At 39.1% G+C, this 16902-nt stretch overlaps 1 protein-coding gene across 4 annotated transcripts in view; it reads right to left on the reverse strand.

The window, feature by feature from the left end:
• PPP1R9A (protein phosphatase 1 regulatory subunit 9A) overlaps nucleotides 1–16902 on the reverse strand; it is a 147070-nt gene that overhangs the window by 44094 nt on the left and 86074 nt on the right. For all 4 annotated transcript variants that reach the window (XM_075746132.1, XM_075746135.1, XM_075746134.1 and 1 more), the window contains exon 6: nucleotides 3243–3378. In XM_075746132.1, the coding sequence (XP_075602247.1) occupies nucleotides 3243–3378 (136 nt within the window). The remainder of the gene's footprint in view (nucleotides 1–3242; nucleotides 3379–16902) is intronic.

Here is a 16902-nt window from a genome sequence, read left to right on the forward strand (position 1 = left end):
TTTTGACCAGCTCTACCAAACACAATCACATGCAGTGACTCCAGGACTCAAACACAGATCACTGATTTCCTGCTCTGGAAACCTGATATGTTATTGCTGTCTTTGTGGTAAGGTCTCTGAGGCTCAGAATTTGACAGTCTCAATGGAAGGTTGAATAAAGATAATTTTCTTGTTTATTTACGCAGAATTGTATCTGGAGATCCGTGTTACCACATTTTAAGAACTGCATGAAAATGAATAGGACAGTTTGATAGCTCTGAGACTGAGCAACTCCTGTATAATTCTCTGCCACCTCAGCATGAAACTCCTTACACTGGCACTCCAAATATTCCTGAACTTCATGGAGTCAGAATCACTATCACTCTGAGGAAATGGACTCAAAAGAGTAGGGTTTTTTGTACATTTGAGGATATTCATTCAGACAGTGTAAATTAAGATTTTCTTGCCCAAAAGATGCCCTGCTTACCAGGGCCAAAGAATGCAGGGCTGGCAGTGGTGTCTGGCATATAGCAACATAAACCTAGCCACGTCTGCCCTCACGGAACAAGGTGAGCTGAGAGCTCGTATTTGGCAGTAAATGGAGCAGAAGTGCTTGTGTTGACCAAAAATGTCTTTGAACTGTGTCTAATGTGCATTAGATCACAGCTTCCATCGTCTCAAGTGCCTGGGAATGGTGCAAGTTATGTGAGTTTACTTGGATGGCATAGTCAGGTGACGAATAAATAAATAAATTCAGGATTGCTGCACGTTCCCAATAAAACTTACTTCTGATAAGTCTGTTAATTAAGAAAGGGAACATGCCTCATTGCATACTTTAGTAACTACATCCCAGCTGTCTATTCTGAGAATAAGGTTTACCACCCCCCTCCCAAATATATATATGGCATCAAGGAGGAAATGGGTATGATCTTCAATGATCCCAATGTATATTTTGAGAACTGAAGTACTGCATTTGCTCTGAAGTTTAATTCTTTCTCCTTCCAAAAGAGATCTTTGATGATACTCTGGATCTCCCCTGGTAGATGTCGTTTCCTTTCTTCTTCCTCCTTTCCTCACCCACTGCATAAAAGTCCCCTTTGCACTGTAAATGCTAATGACCAAAAAGCACGTCATGGTTACAGAGGTGGTCATCATCCTCAATGTAGTGCTATGGTAAGAAAAGATGCCTTTAAGTCTTTAAGTTAATTACTTGCCCTATCTTATTTTCTATCATCCAAAGATGCTACCAATAGAAAACACTTTGTGCATTTAGTATTTTTTATGTTAAAAATTTATGCAGTGAACAGGGCTTGAGAGTTTGTAACCACTGAATTGCAAGGACAACCAGCTGCATCACAAAAAGCATCTGATACCTACTCATGTCTGTCCTCTTTCACTATTGTGCTGAGACACTTGCATGGTCATCAGTACGCAAGTGTCACTGTCAGTATCAGCACAGCAGCAACCCCTACCAAAGGCTGAGGTACTACCAGGATCAGTATTGATCTATATGGTTTTAACAACATTTTTTTTATTGCCACATCTTGAGTTATGACATCTGCTTGGTGCATGAAGGTAAGCAACACAAGCCTTTGAGATTTTCAACGATTACTCGCATTGGTCTGCCTTCAGCCACGCATCCCTCAATGTGCGAGTACACAGTGAGAAGGATTTGCGTGTCAGTATTTAGGACACACCTCTCCTGCCAAAATGAAAGCTATTGGACTATGTTTACCATAAAACGATGTCACAGGTCTCCAAACTCTGACATCTACAGCGTGCTGTGATGAGTTGTGAGAAGTTTCTTGTTCCAAAGGCTAAAGACAGGTGTCTCTTGAGGAGATTATAGACCATCTTCAAGAAATCAGTTAAGAACTTGAATTTTAATTCTAAACTACACAGAAGTTAGAAGACTTGCATGTTTCTAAGGATTGAGGAGGAAACAGAGAGGATATGGATTTCCTAGCCTTCATGGTCTTGCACAGGCACACATATGTATGCATCCCCAATACATACATGTACAACTTTTATTTGTACGAGTTATATGCACTTATGACAGGATTCGTTCTAACACATACTCAAATATTTTTATTTTCAATATCAGTGGAAATTAAAGTGACCGAAAGCATCACTGGGGCTAGACAGGATTTTTACTTAGTTTTCTGGGACACTTCTGATTGTTCTGACCTATTGCTAGTTTAACAGTATGTTTCAAAATCTGAGTGTATCCTGATTTCATCTCAGAGTATTTTTTTCTAATTTCACTGTTTAGAAGCCTCGTCTCAGTACCTAAAAGAAAACTAAACTGAAATAAATGCATTACGTGAATTCTCTACCACCCCTTCTCTACCGCCTCCCTCCCCAGGCAAAACAAAAAATCTGGCCTGAGCAAAACCACACTAATACAGGGAATCTGGCATTTCAAATAATGTTATTCAAGGTAATGTGAAATGAAGACAATATGCTTGAGCTAAGTGACTTGTTACAGCAACTGTCTTTTACCTTAATCCAGCAGCTAATATAGGGAGTAAGACAGACAGCAGTCTCTGAAAAAGATCTGTCCTTAATTTTTCCAAGCATCTTGGTATTTAGGCATATTAGAATTTTAAGCGAATGGGAAGAAATTATGGAAAATTTACTGAATAAAGCTGATTGATAGTTTCAAAACGTTTGTATTGGGGCATCAGGCACTAATCATGAACATCAATACACGCATCAGACAAGGTAGATAATTCATCCTGCGGAATATCTGCTCACACAGAAAGAAAAAGCAGTGTGTGGAAGGAGGTGTCTTACCTGGAAATGTCAGAAAATGTCTTAATGTTCTCAATTAAGAACAACATCGATTCTTTTAGGGAAAAAAAAAGGTGTAAAACTTCCTCAGCCCCCTAAAAGTTAGAAGGTGACTTTTACCAGTTTTCCCAAAAAACTCCAGTGTTTCAGTGCACAAGAAAACCAACTTTATTCCCTTATTTCAGACAAAGCATACACCTTCAAAGGAAGAGCAATGATTACAGAAGCATAAATCAATTTGCTATTTGCTCTTCTGGAACAAAACAAATATTTTAAATCCATGCTGAAAAACTTTTGAGTATCTTTGTTCTTCAAGTAAGATTCATCATCAAAATCTGTAAAAATCAGCAGCAGAGGTAATGGAGAGGGCCAGAAGTTGACCTCTAAGTGACAATTAAAAAGCAGGAATTAGGAATAGAAGACAGAACATGAAAAAACACTGAATAGTGAAACACTAGACAGTCTGTTACCTCATCATCATCTGCATCATACTGTGCATAATGCTGCTCCAGCAGCTCTCTCTGGCGGCGTTCTTGTTCTAGAGTTTGGCTAATCAGCTGCGCAACCTCACTCACTTGTCCCGGTTTTTCTCGTCCAATTACAAACCTATACAAAACAAACATTAGTGAAAAAATATTACTTCTATTGTTTTACCAAAGTTCTCGATTTTTAGCTGTGTCTTGTACAAAGGGTAGCCTTTTTCTCCAGAGATACATGGCTGTGATTGTTCTAAATGTGTTCTGTGACATTTGCCAGAAGGGCACTGTGTGCAAGACTCAGAGTGATCAGACCATGACAGTATTTACGGGGGGGGGGGGAAGTGACCACTCAAGCCTCCATTCCAAATTTCAGCAAAAAAGATTCACTGAGCTTGAACTTTATGGACACAGACTTAGCGTGGGGCAATTTCAAAAAAAGTATCATCACTTCCATCTCCTTAACAGCTACACATTTTCCAGAAGCCTACAGAAGACCAGACGCACAATAACAGCATAGACAAACTTCTGGCAGCTCGTAGTGAAAGGAACACGCACCAGAGTAACTTCTTTCTCCATCTTGACTTAGAAGACATTTCTGAACTTTTATATCTGCCTTCCTTCTGTCTGTCTCTAACAGTGAATCTATTTCCACATTTTTAAATCTGACAGACACTATTTCCCTAATTTTAAGCTGCATTTAAATCTCTCTTTTATTTAATGAACTTCTGTTGCTAAGGAGCGTTCTTCTCCACTGTTAGCTATTGCTGAACACTGGAAGCACATTTCTTTGGCTTAACAGAAGACAAGGGAAGTGCCTCTTTGTTGAGATTTACAAGACTGCTTTCCAATCTTGCTTTCAGCAACTGAAATTCAGAACTGGTTTGGATTGTAACCCTTTTTTCACCACAGTGGCATCACTGTAATTAGATATTTTGCTATCTATAGCATTAATGATAAACACCCATTATACAGTACCACCACTGTAAATTACTGAACAAAACCACAATTTAAAGATGTCAAGCTGAAGGAATATTTTCTTAGCAGGCTAGAAAGACAATTAGGTAATTACAGGTGAAAAAAGTATTATGCTGAGCTGAAAAGCACTATCAGGTGACACTGATATACTGCATATGGTAAATTATTTATTTCCACAACATTAGGCTCAAATTATGAATTTAATTTATTATTGGAATGAAAGGTAGAAATGTGCATTAGATCTCATGTAAGAAAATAATTTCCATTAGTACTACCTATCACCGTTAAAGTCACTTGGGATTTGGCATCCATGCGTAAGCCAACTTCCCCTGAGTGGATGACCCTGAATCCATTTCCTATGCCAAACTATTTATCAGACTCTATGAAATCAGGCACTATAGAAAGGAATACAATTTGGAGATTATTTCAACACCATCAAAATATCGAAGTCAGTAATTTCTTCCAAAATGATAAGAAAGGTGACAATGAGTGGCTCCATTTGAAATAATGACACAAGGTGCTCTGAAAATAATCTGCAAGAAAGTGTCTTTTAGTTTAAAAACATTTATAGAAAATACAGCAGAAACTAGAACAAAATCAAGGAAATAACATCAGCATTTTAATCCTGATCAAAACAGATCACAGTCTGGCATTCATATCCTACAATTATGAAATATGACATTGGTTCTCATTAATGATAAAGACCTTGGGCTGAAAGAAAAAGAATGTTTCTTCATGGTCCCTATACTTCATCTGTTCTGCATACTGACTCATAGTCAGATCCTGTTTCCTCTGAATTTTCATTTTAGAGCCAAGTATTGCAAAGACTAAACCAGCCATGTTTTCAGTCTCAATGGGGAGGAAAAATGAACTTTTGATATTACTACATGAAGTAAAAAAAGGATTCAACCCATATTTGTCTCCTCTGTGTAAAAACAAGTTAAAAGAGAATACGGGAAAAAACCCACTTTAATTTTAAATAAACATCTTAAGCAACATTATGCGTGTGTGTATTATTTACACACAGCAGAGAGAGCATCACGTTTGTAAATACATGAGCGAGATCACCAATGATGAGGTAAAAAATACAAAACCACACAAACTGATGCAGATACTATATTCCCTCCTGCCCTCTGCCTGATAATTTACCTCCCTTAGAAAATGAGATACTTGAAATACGTCATACAATCCTTTTTGTACACTGAAAACTTAGAACAGACAATATGTAATGCATCTGAAGTCTGATAACTCCTGATAATTTAGGAGTGGTTTTGACACATTAGACTGCAATGCAGTAATATTTTCATACAGACAAGTGAGTTTAGGTAGGGAGTAAAACCATCAAAGCTTATTAATTGAATTTTTCTTCTCATGCCAAAGCCACTCATGGTTTATAATGATGTGATTTTCAAGGCTTGAGTCATATGTCAAAATGAAGTTCCTCAGTGATACCTGAAGCCGTTAGATGATACACGAATAAAAGCCTCAAAGCAATGACAAAGTTTAAATCAAATGTTTTCCAAAATAGAAATGTGCAAGGAATGTTTTATTTTCCTACAATTTACTGCTTTGAAGTGAGATATTTCCAAAGTGTTTGAAACTAAATATTTGGAAGCATTCAATCTATGATTGATGTCAGTTATAGATACAGAATGGTAAATTTGTAAAATGGAATATTGCGTTGCCAACAATTATAATTTTTAACAAATTGAACCAAACCTTTTGCCATGTTACATTCCATGACCTTAAGAATGCCTTGCTACATGTAGTTACGTTTAATTTGTAACTAAAATAAGCCATAAATTATAATTTTATAATTTAAAGAGAGATGAATAAATATTTCTCTCTCAGAAAACCATAAAGCAGAGGCAGTTATTAAAATGCTCAGCATGAATTAGATCTTTACGCCCAGAATGGCTTTAAATACAAGAACTATCATAATCTGAAGTGTTTAAATACAAAAAGAGACATAAGGTTGTGATTCACTGACCAGAAAATTAGTTACTGAACCACAATATGCACACTTCAACAAAGTGGCTAATTATGTATTTCGCATCACTCTGGCTCACCAAAATTAAGCACATGCATTTCAGACTTGATTAATTAGTCTCAAGGGCCAAAAGTATTATAACAAAGAACTGTAAAGTCTATCAGTAATAATATATTTAAGAAGCTGGTTATGTCTCTGGATATGAGACAAATGAGGGTTTTAAAGTCTTTAAACCTCATCACAATAATATTCCTCTTAATTATTAAAACCAGCAACCGCAAAATAAAACCCAGCGAATATGTGCAGCTGTACTACAAGCCATCACTGCACTAGAAATCTCAGGCCATTACTGATTATTTCTGATGTCCATAAAAAAGGGAGAGGAGAGAACATCACAGAGAAGCAGGGCATGAACTGACCTTGATCTTCAGAGTTACACACAATCTAGCTGAATTACCAGCTGTGAAATATTCTCTTTGGTTGTTGTTAAAATAAACAGGGACAGAGCTAGGAATATAATTAATATTTGACTACAGTAATGGTGGTTAAGAAAAGCATTCTACTGAAATTGGCAGCAACCCCTACATCTCCTGCAATCCAGTCATGATTTAATGATTTTAAAGTACACCTGATATATGGCTTTCTGCATATTTCCAGCTTTTATTAAATGAGGATCTGCAGACCTGTGTGTCTTGAAATAACAACAACAAAAAAAATGTTTTTTACCAACCATGGGAACCAGAAACATTATTATAAGAATTAATTTAATTAAGAAACATTTCCATCTTGAAAATAACTTTGGTACTAGAAAAATGTGTGGAGACACTAACTCTGTGACACAAACGTGAAGTTCCACAGCATGGATTTTTAGTGATTTATTCTCTGTGAATGATTTCTCCTAAAAACACTTCAGGCATTAAATGCTCCGTTAAAAATAATTTAGTATGGATTCCTTAAATTCAACAAAAATCAAGTAAGAATCCAGCAGATTTCTTCTAAGAAATAAAGAAGGGGGTTTTTTTGCTGCAGCAGGATTCACAATTTTTTCTTCTAACCTTTCCTAAAATATAGTTTGGTCAATAAAAATTGTACAGTAAAGTTCATTGTATTTGAGAGAGCTTTACAGATGGTTTTTAAAAATGGTTTTCCTCTGATCTTTAAAGCACAAAGCTGCTTCTGCTACCATTTATCTAATTTATTTCAAGATGTCTTCAATTACTTACTCTGGCTGCTTCCATTAGAATAATAGCCATATAATTAATCCAAAGTGCTAAAAGTGGTGTGAACTCTGTAAGAAGGCAGTTTTATTTAGTTACAGCAGCACAAGCTGGAACTTGTCTGGTTTTCACGAACAAGATTAAGCTCTCTGAAAAGATGGCAGCCTCAAATGCAGAGGTCGCTGACTGGACCTCAGGAATTCACAAGCTACGAGGTTCCACTACACTTCTTCAGATAAAATGACCTGAAACTGAGTTATAAAGACTCTTTCATTCACTGAATAATTTAGGTTGGAAGGGAGCTCTGTTCTACTCCAACCCCCCCTAACTCAAAGCAGGACCAATTTTGTCATGGCCTTGATCAGTTTTGAATCTAATGATGGCATGCAACCTGTTCCAATGTACTTTTGGTGGAAATACCTAGTCAGAATTTCCCTTGCTGCCACCTTCTGTTCATTGCCTGTTATCTTGTCACTGTCGTCATGGTTTAACCCAGCCAGCAGCTAAAACAACCACACAGCAAACTTGCTAAAGATGGCTTCTGTCTTATGTCTCTAAGTCCACCGAACCCTCCCTTGCACGAGAGACAAGCGTGTACATTATCTTTAAAGCTATTAGCTGTAATAAAGAAGAACTGAGGGTGATTAGTAGAAGGAAGTAAACAAGGTTTGCCTGGAGATTAGTGACGATAGTGATTCAAAACTAACATAAATAAGGGAACAACTCTGCCTGGAGACTACCACCAGAAGTAACATGAGGAAGTAACAACCATCTGTAGATGAAAGGGGCAATGATTGAATGAAGTTAGCTAAGATCATGTAAGAAAAATCTGACAGACCAACGCACGTAACGTTTAGTAGAGGATGCTGGCTATGTAAAGCCAGCACAGAAGAGCAAACTTTGGAGAAGAGGCTCCAAGGACTCTGGAGATAGAGCTACCAGTAAACTGACCTATTGTGCAGAAGTTCTGTAGCCTCTGTATCACTGGATACCAGGGAAAGGAGCTCAGCACCGCCCTCTCCACTTCCCCTCAGAGTCTCCTCCCCTCTTCCAGCTGCAGAGAGTGATGAGCCTGCCCCTTGGACTCCTTTTCTTCAAACTAGACAAGCCTGAAGAAAAGCAACTCCTCACAGGACATTCCTTCCAGTCCTTTCACTAGCTTTGTTGCCCTCCTCTGGACGCATTCAAGGACCTGAACGTCCTTAAGTTGTGGGGCCCAGAACTGCACACAGTACTCAGGGTGACACCACAACAACATTGAATACAGCAGGATAATCCCCTCTCTTGACCGGCTGGTTACGCTGTGTTTGATGCAGCCCAGGATGCGGTTTTCCCTCTTGGCTGCCAGGGCACACTGCTGACTCCTACTGAGCTGCTGTCACCAGCACCCCCAGATCCCTTTCCGCAGGGCTGCCCTCCAGCCATTCCTCTCACAATTCATACTTGTGCCTGGCGTTACTCTGTCCCAGGTGCAGAATCCAGCATTTGGACTTGTTAAATTTTTTATTGATGCATTTTTCATTGATGTTATTTATTTATTTTAATTATTATGTATTTGAATTAAACAAGGACTCATCTATTTCACTTGTATAACCATGCTCATACTGATCGAACAACTGTCACAGCACACCGTGACAAAGTCAGGCATATGGTGCATGGGCAGCAGGCACTGAAGGCATCGAGAGCCGCACACAAACCCTTACGCTCCCTGACACAAGCTGTTGGAGAATGCAGGAAACATGAAGATGTCCCTGCAACGATATGCAGGTCATTAGCCAGTCTGTGGAAAAACAGGTAAAGCAGCTATTAATTTATCTCAGACTTTTCTCCATCATTTGCAACAAGGTCTCCTTCTCCACTGAGCTGCAAGCCTGGCTCCATGGAGGGGAGGAGAGTAGATGTTGCTCAAATAGACTTTTGCGAGGCTTTTGGCATGGTCTCCTCTCATATCCTTATATCTGCAGAGACCAAACTGGTCTCCTGGGCACTTTTACCCTTCAGAGCAGTGTCCCATGGGATTCTGCCAAGCAGATCCCTGAACATGTCAAAATTTGCTCTCCTGAAGTCCAGGGTTGTAATTCTAATATTCATATTCATTTCTCTCCAGTTCTTAAACTCCACCATTTCATCTTTAATGCTGTTAAAAGTGCCATTGCCCTTCACTGAAGAACTGAACGGTTCTACCCTGTTCATGAGTAACAGATTTAACACACGGCCTTGGTTGGCTCATTGAACACGTGTGTCAAGAAGTTGATTTTGATACACTCCAAAGATCTCCTGGATTACTTGCACCCAACCACGTTCCCCTTCTAGTAGATGCTGGAGCAGTATAAGTCCTCCTTAAGTCCCTAACCATAACCTCTGAATTTGTTTGTCACTTGTTCCAAAGCAAGGGCTAAGTTACCCTTCCTCCTGACAAGATTATGGGACCTGTTGGCAATCATGCTCTTGTCCACTTTGTCAGGTGGATTCTTTCTTTCCCCAGCATTCTTCGTTCCTCGGAGAAGGTCCATAACAACCAATGCCTCCCTTGCAACATCAGCTGCACAACCAGGGGCTGACCTGCATCCAATCTTACCTGACTGGCATCATCAAGAAGAATACCTCTTGTGCATTTCCACCCTAGTCCCCAGAGCCCTGTGACATACTCAAGGTCTTCCTCAGCAGTATCAATGGTTCTGGAGGATGAGCAGCAAAGTAATAGTTTAAGGGCCAGAAGAGCCTCAGCAGTCTTGGATACAAGCCCCTGATAAGTTATTCTACTATCAACATTAAACGGATATAGAGTCAGGCAATTACAGTGTCATGTAAAAAAACCACACACCAATATTAATGCACTTAGATTAATTATTCCCACAGAAATAAATTCTAGTCCAGGGCCTCACTGACACATTAGCTTTATTCAAGAGTACTTCAAATCAGCCAAGGGATTCAATGTTTTGGCACCTCTCCTAGTTCTGGTCCTTACACTGCTCTGCTCTTCTGAGAGTGCAGGTGGAGAATCTCTTCCATCTCTTCCAGCCAGCCTGACAGTATCTCAACATAATGCTTGTATAAAAGGTTTTCTTAAATACATAATGATCATTTAATCTGCATTCTCTATAGCACCCCACAATTCTTATAGGAATGGGTGGCTCAAAGAAACACATTTGTAAGTCTATACTTTAACATACGTGAATGCAAATGAAGGACATACATCACCTCAGTTTAAAAGGTGCAAGTGCTACCTGGGAATGTTTCTCAAACCTGACTGCATTTTGAGGTGAGATTGCATTTCCTCACCCTCAGCCTTCCTGGCATCCAGGAAGGAAATACAGATGGGTCACAAGTAAGCTGCTGAGTTCAGACCACATCCTTCATCTGGATGATTAAATGATCCAGATTCTAGGCAAGCTGGACCGCACTCATAGCACAGTCCAGGTGTAGCCAAATGCTCCTACAGCACCACCCCTGTGCCCTCCTGAGCTATCCTGCAAGGATGAATGCTGGGTATTTCTGCCCAGCTGTCACAATGTTGTATCGCATTAATCAAAGTGCACCAAAACTGGATGGTAGCTTCCTCAAGAAAGTATCTCACACTTTGGAAGAGTAAAGAAATTAGCTAAATACACATTTATGTTGATATTTCAGTTACAGGAACAGGAGTTCATGTTTAGATCCAACCAACTTGAGGATGAAGTGATTCAAAAGCCATCAAGTTGTTCTTTGACAGGAACAGAAAAGGAAAAGAAAACAGACTCCAAATGAAATCCAGCCTTGCTGAATCTTATTAATTCATGTTACATTTAATTTTAAAAACAATGCTTTAGATAACTAGCAAAATGGTTTATAATTTGGCCAAAAACTTTTGCATAAAGATTTATTTGTGTATTTCACACTCAAACATATAATTTCCTGTCCAAATGTGCAAATACTTCAAGAAATAACTTGCCATAAAATTCAAATTAGTAAGATCTCAGGACTCAGGGGCTATGTTTATGCCAGTAAATTAAACGGTGCCAAGGAATGCTCCCAAGTGCTAGCAATGGATCGTCTACACAACTAAATCACTGAAAACAGTCTCTGGAACAGTTTGGCCCAAGTTAACTAATATTCTACCAAATAATACTCAGACACAGTCCAGGAGTTAGCCTGGATGTTTCCAACGGACAATTTGGATATGGCCACCCTGCTCTGAAGGGTAAGAAAGTTTAACGGTGTGAGCACTGACCACTCTGGTGCCAGCTGGCCTCAGCGACAAAGAACAGTCTGAGGCATGGTTCATCTACTACAACAGGCGCAGCCAAGGAATATAAACGAGCAAAGTACTGATGAATGCAGTCTGACCTCACCGATGCTAAGGAGTCACAGTGTTTGTGAGCAATTTTTCACATTAAGTTCAGCACACTACTCCTGGTAGTCTTACAGAATGATTACCAGCGCCGGCAGGAGTTCTTTGCAGAGACCAGAAAGAAGAAAACAACTCATATTATGGAATATTTAGTATAATCATAGCGGAATAAACAGGAGAAATTCACACTATTTTGGTACAAGGCACCACGAATTGAGTTTCTGCTGGATCCATGATTCAGGTTTATCAAAGAAATAGAATGTGCACCAAGCACACGTGGCTTTTTAAGCAGCCCTTCATAAAGTCCCAGCTCAGCAATCAGCATTGCAGAGCAGAGGACTTTTCTTTCCTCCTCTTTTTTTCTCCTCGGCTCCGGCACTTGGATTTGAGGAAAAAGACACAGACAAGGAAAGGAAGAACAAAATCATCACCCCCAGTAAGAAAAAAGACAATACAATCCAGGTCTCTGAATCAGACATGGAAGGTGGTATCTTTTGCTTTTGGGTACTGTCTCATTGCCCCGGACTGGGAAGATGTAGAAATCTCTCCTGTCCCTTCCACAATGTGGATCTGCAGTATAGACAATGCTTGCAAATGTTTAAAGGACACAACTGTTTCATAGGGCAAAAGCACATGTAGGGAAAATAAGAAAGAGCAGGAGAAAATCTGCACTGGTATGTGCACTGTAAGAAGAGAAGATGATTATTTAGGGGAAGGAGTCACAAAAATAAAGCGATGCTGTTCACTGTTGCTGTGACAAACAGCATTCCCACCGGGGTATACTGCTGCTGGCTAGATCCTGCAGCTGACTTCATCTGTCCTATATACTTAGTGCTTGCATAGACATGACTGTATAAATTACCTTTCCAGATGTTGTGATGTTAAACAAAACTAACAGCAGGCATGCAAATGTTGTTTTCTGAGACAGTACATTTTTCAGAAAAAAATCAGCTCAAGATGGGGTGAGGAATTAGCTGAAGAAGGAATAAATGACATAACAAGTCATGTTAATTAAGTGAATATTTTCACTTCTCGCCCTTTAACTGCTCCTTCTATAAGAGGTATCCAAAAAAAAGTAAACTTCATTTTTGCCTGAAAGATTGCATTTGCAGTACAGCAGGAGAGAAAGAAATTAGGCTGTGAACTGGGAGTGGGAGTTGGGACAAAACCCTGCTTTGAATTAAAACCATCCAGATAAGAAAAAACACAAAATAGTAATATAATTTTTTATTAGAACAGAGAATAGTTAACAGTGGAAAGCCCCAGAGTTTGATAGTTACACTGCTATTGTTAGAACCTACTCTTCAATGATCTAGAAGATTAATTAAACATGGCAAAATTTGATAACTAATTATTTAGATTCTTTATTAAGATGGGAAGACTTTAATGTACTTCAGCAGAATTTAATTAAACAAAAACTGGTAAACTCATTGGTAGGTTAGAATTAATACAATTAATTACTTTAAAGGTGATGCAAATCATGAGAAACCAAACAGGTTTTGCACAGGTTCTGTGTGGTTCCCTGAAAACTTAAGAACTGACTCAGAAAGCACCATGAGAGCATCCGCTCAGTGCCTAGCAACAGTTTGGAAAGCTGAGAAAATGCTTAGTCACATTCAGATGACAGGATACGGAAGGAGGACACGGAATTTAAAATTCACTTCTCGAGTAAACACTGAATTTGGTTAACTTCCTTAAAAGAAACCTTTCAGAGGAAATCAATAATGATAAAAACATTCAAGCAGCGTATGAAGGACTGAGATTTTCCAATGACTGTCTCTCATACAAGACCCTTTCTACTTATCAATGCAGTAAGTCTTCCCAGGACCATGAGCTCCTTTCCTGGGACCCTGCCCTTCCCAGAGCTGCTTGGGCATGAATCTTTGTATCCAGTGAGGCAGAGAAGTGCAGTCCCCACTGAAAGCTCCTGTATTTGTCCTAGGAGGGACAGAGACTAGGTAAGTATGGCAAAAAGGACAAAATTTTCTCTGTAAAAGAACTAGATTTTCTCTCTTCTGTGTGTTCAAGATAAAATAAAATTCACTGGAGGCATACAACTCTCCAAGTGAGCTTTCTCTGGTGAAGACATTAGGGTTCCTAGCACCCTTTCATTATGGTGAAGAACAGGGGGAAAGAGTGGGATTACAGAGGCTCAGCATCACCCAAGCAACTTTAAAGGACTTCAGGTCTGCTACTCAGCATCACAGTCCATGAGGAGACTACAAGCAAAGTAACACACGAAAAGCTCCGTGACAGGACAGGATTCCCACTGTCAAGCTGCCTCCTTATCCTATCTTTTACGATAGCAGGCACCACTTGCAAACTTTGAGTTGATGGATTACATCCTAAATGGGGTCAGAAGAAGCACAAAACAATTACTGATATTAGTCTGCGCTGCCCTCTGACTGTTCCATTAATCTTAGAGCAGGGGTGACACTCAACAATATTGAAAAACAACACACATTTCAAAGGAAAATCCCTCCTGTATATAATCAAATTCTGAAATCCACTATATACGTATTAGTAAACTAAATAGTAAAGCAAAATTATAAAGACGACTTGATATTTACATCAATTGAAATAACACTCATAGTTGTATTTGCCAGATTAGAATCACGAGGACACTAATTCTCATCCCTAAAACCAGAAGCTGCTTGCCAGCTGGGATTACAAAAAAATTCCATCTCTTTCCTTTGTCTCATAGGCTATCAGAATACATCAGGCGGGTGCTGACTATCTTCCTATAATTATAAGAAAGAATAATTGAATTATCATTGGGGAAGCCATCTTCCATTATGGTATGACAACTCTTTGTAGTAGTCTAATACTTGAAACAGTGGATAAAATAATCATAGGTGCTTATATTTGCTCTTCTTTTCCGCTGACCCTTGCCTAGAACAGTTCAAAAGGTAAAAGCCATGCCTTCATTTTCACGGATTCTTTACTGTCTCAGCTACAGACAGTCTGGATGCATTCTTCTGGCAGACACATTGCAAAAATCTATTCTAGGTCAATGACTTCCACTGTCAGGATCATTCAAAGCATTCAGGAGGCTCAAAGGAGAAAAATAAATCACTAAGTATTGGTATTATGCAAGCTCCATGAAGAGGTATTGACTGCATTTATTGCCAAGAATTAAGAAGTGGTTTTAATGTCATTCTGTTCATGAATGTCCTTTCTTTGCAACTGATCTCACATAATAAACCCTGCTACAAAAACTAGCATGCACTTTGACTAGATTAAGGACAAAATGACTGTAGATGTAATGCTGGGGGTTATAAATGTGAAGTAATGCCAGTGAAATGCACACAGATCTCTGTGTGTACAGGACACCAGGCAGAAGAAAGGTACATACACTTTATGCTATGATCAAAAGATAACTATGCTTATTAAAGTAGTTCTATAAAACCCATTAAACTGACACTATTAAACAGCAGACAGGTGAGTAAGTCTGTATGTGACTTCTCCTGTGAAAGAAGGATTCATGAAGTTGCCTTGGCTATAATTAGGCGGTGTGCACGACTGTACATTGCCTACACACTCGTGGTTCGGCTGGGACACCCACCGCAGGAACGGCAGAAGGTATTGAAGTAGCAACAACCTCTTCCACTGCTCCTGCCTCCCGTGGCGGCACGGATCATTACTGGCAGCTGCCACGGGGATGGTGCACTCAAGGGTCAGTAGCAACCACTCCCTGCACCACCAGCAGGCAGGGGGTGATGGCCAGGGGCCAGCGAGGGGTTTTGCCCCAGAAGATCCTCTTACGTTGTCCCTAAGGTTCTGGAGCAGTTCAGGTGCAAAGGTGAGCACTGTCTGCCAAAGAGGGTGGAGATGAGGGATATCTCCATGCCAGCTATAACACAGGTGTAAGTGGGAAAGAGGATCTGTCACAATTGTTCTCTCCATAAAACAAGCAGCAGGCAGGATTCTTTTGTCATACAGCAAAAGAAAAACAGTCAGCAAGATAAAAATACGTCATTTTCTTTCATATCTAAATTCATCAGTATTAGTTCTCACTTACTTTACAAGCAAATGTTTAAACCTACAGTGAAGCCAAAATGTCAAGCATCTTGAAATCTCCAAAAAACAGCTTTCTGGAACTGTTTCTGATTTTGAGCAGCTAAAACGAACACAGTTCATCAGTGCCAGCAAAGCATCAGACAACTCAGTGGTCCAGGACCTGACCAGAAGCCAGGCAGGAGCCTGCGCCATGCAGTGCTTAGCCATCTCATCAAGTCTCGCTCCCAGCTTAACACAACCCAGGAAAGAAATCATGCACTTCTCAGCTGGCCTGCATAAAGCAGAGGAGTAGTCTTTCTGAGTTTTTTTTTCATGAAGTTTTAAATGAAATAAAAATAGGGTGAGTTGTACCAAATTCTACCCATTCCTTTCCTCTAATCAGACGTATACATTAGTAAGATGCTGCTAACCACACAGTATGCCAGTGTGCATATAGATTCTTATATATGTTTCATTTAATAATGTTTGAATATTATTTTATATTACAATTCATATTATAATGTATTTTAAATTTATTTTTAATTTAATATTATTTTATGAGGGTTTTTTATCTAGTTGTGACACCAATGCACTGGGTCATTTTTCCCATGAAAGCTCAATATCTTAAGCTTACTTACAAAGAAAAATGTAGATGCTCACACATCTCTCCTTGATAAATGGGAGCCGTCAGAAGCCAATGATCCCAGTGCACAGAATACATAGTACTTGACAATGTGAGCTCAACAACAATGAAGAAATACTTTTTACAGTCCACTATTTTGTGACAAAAGGGTCTAGATTGCAACCAGTCTGACTGTAATTTACTTCCCAAGAGAAGATTCTGAGAGCATTCTGTGTGAAAATCATTTTATGTTTCTTCCTTCCTCTAAACCCATTATTTTTCCATGGAAGCAAGTATTCTATTCTGTAACTTATGCAATACTAATTACACAAACTGTGCCGATTCTAAATGTGTATACATCTTTATTGTGAAAGCTTACTTTTTTCAGTTTTTTTTTTTTTAATCTAAAATATCAAACACAAAATATACATAGCATTTGTTCTGTGTACAGAAACACTGGGAGACATTATTCTCTGTCATAAGGATTTTATGTTCAAAGGTCCCAACTTTGCAGAAAA

Source organism: Balearica regulorum, chromosome 2 (assembly GCF_011004875.1).
Source record: "Balearica regulorum gibbericeps isolate bBalReg1 chromosome 2, bBalReg1.pri, whole genome shotgun sequence".
NCBI classification, from domain to species: Eukaryota; Metazoa; Chordata; class Aves; order Gruiformes; family Gruidae; genus Balearica; species Balearica regulorum.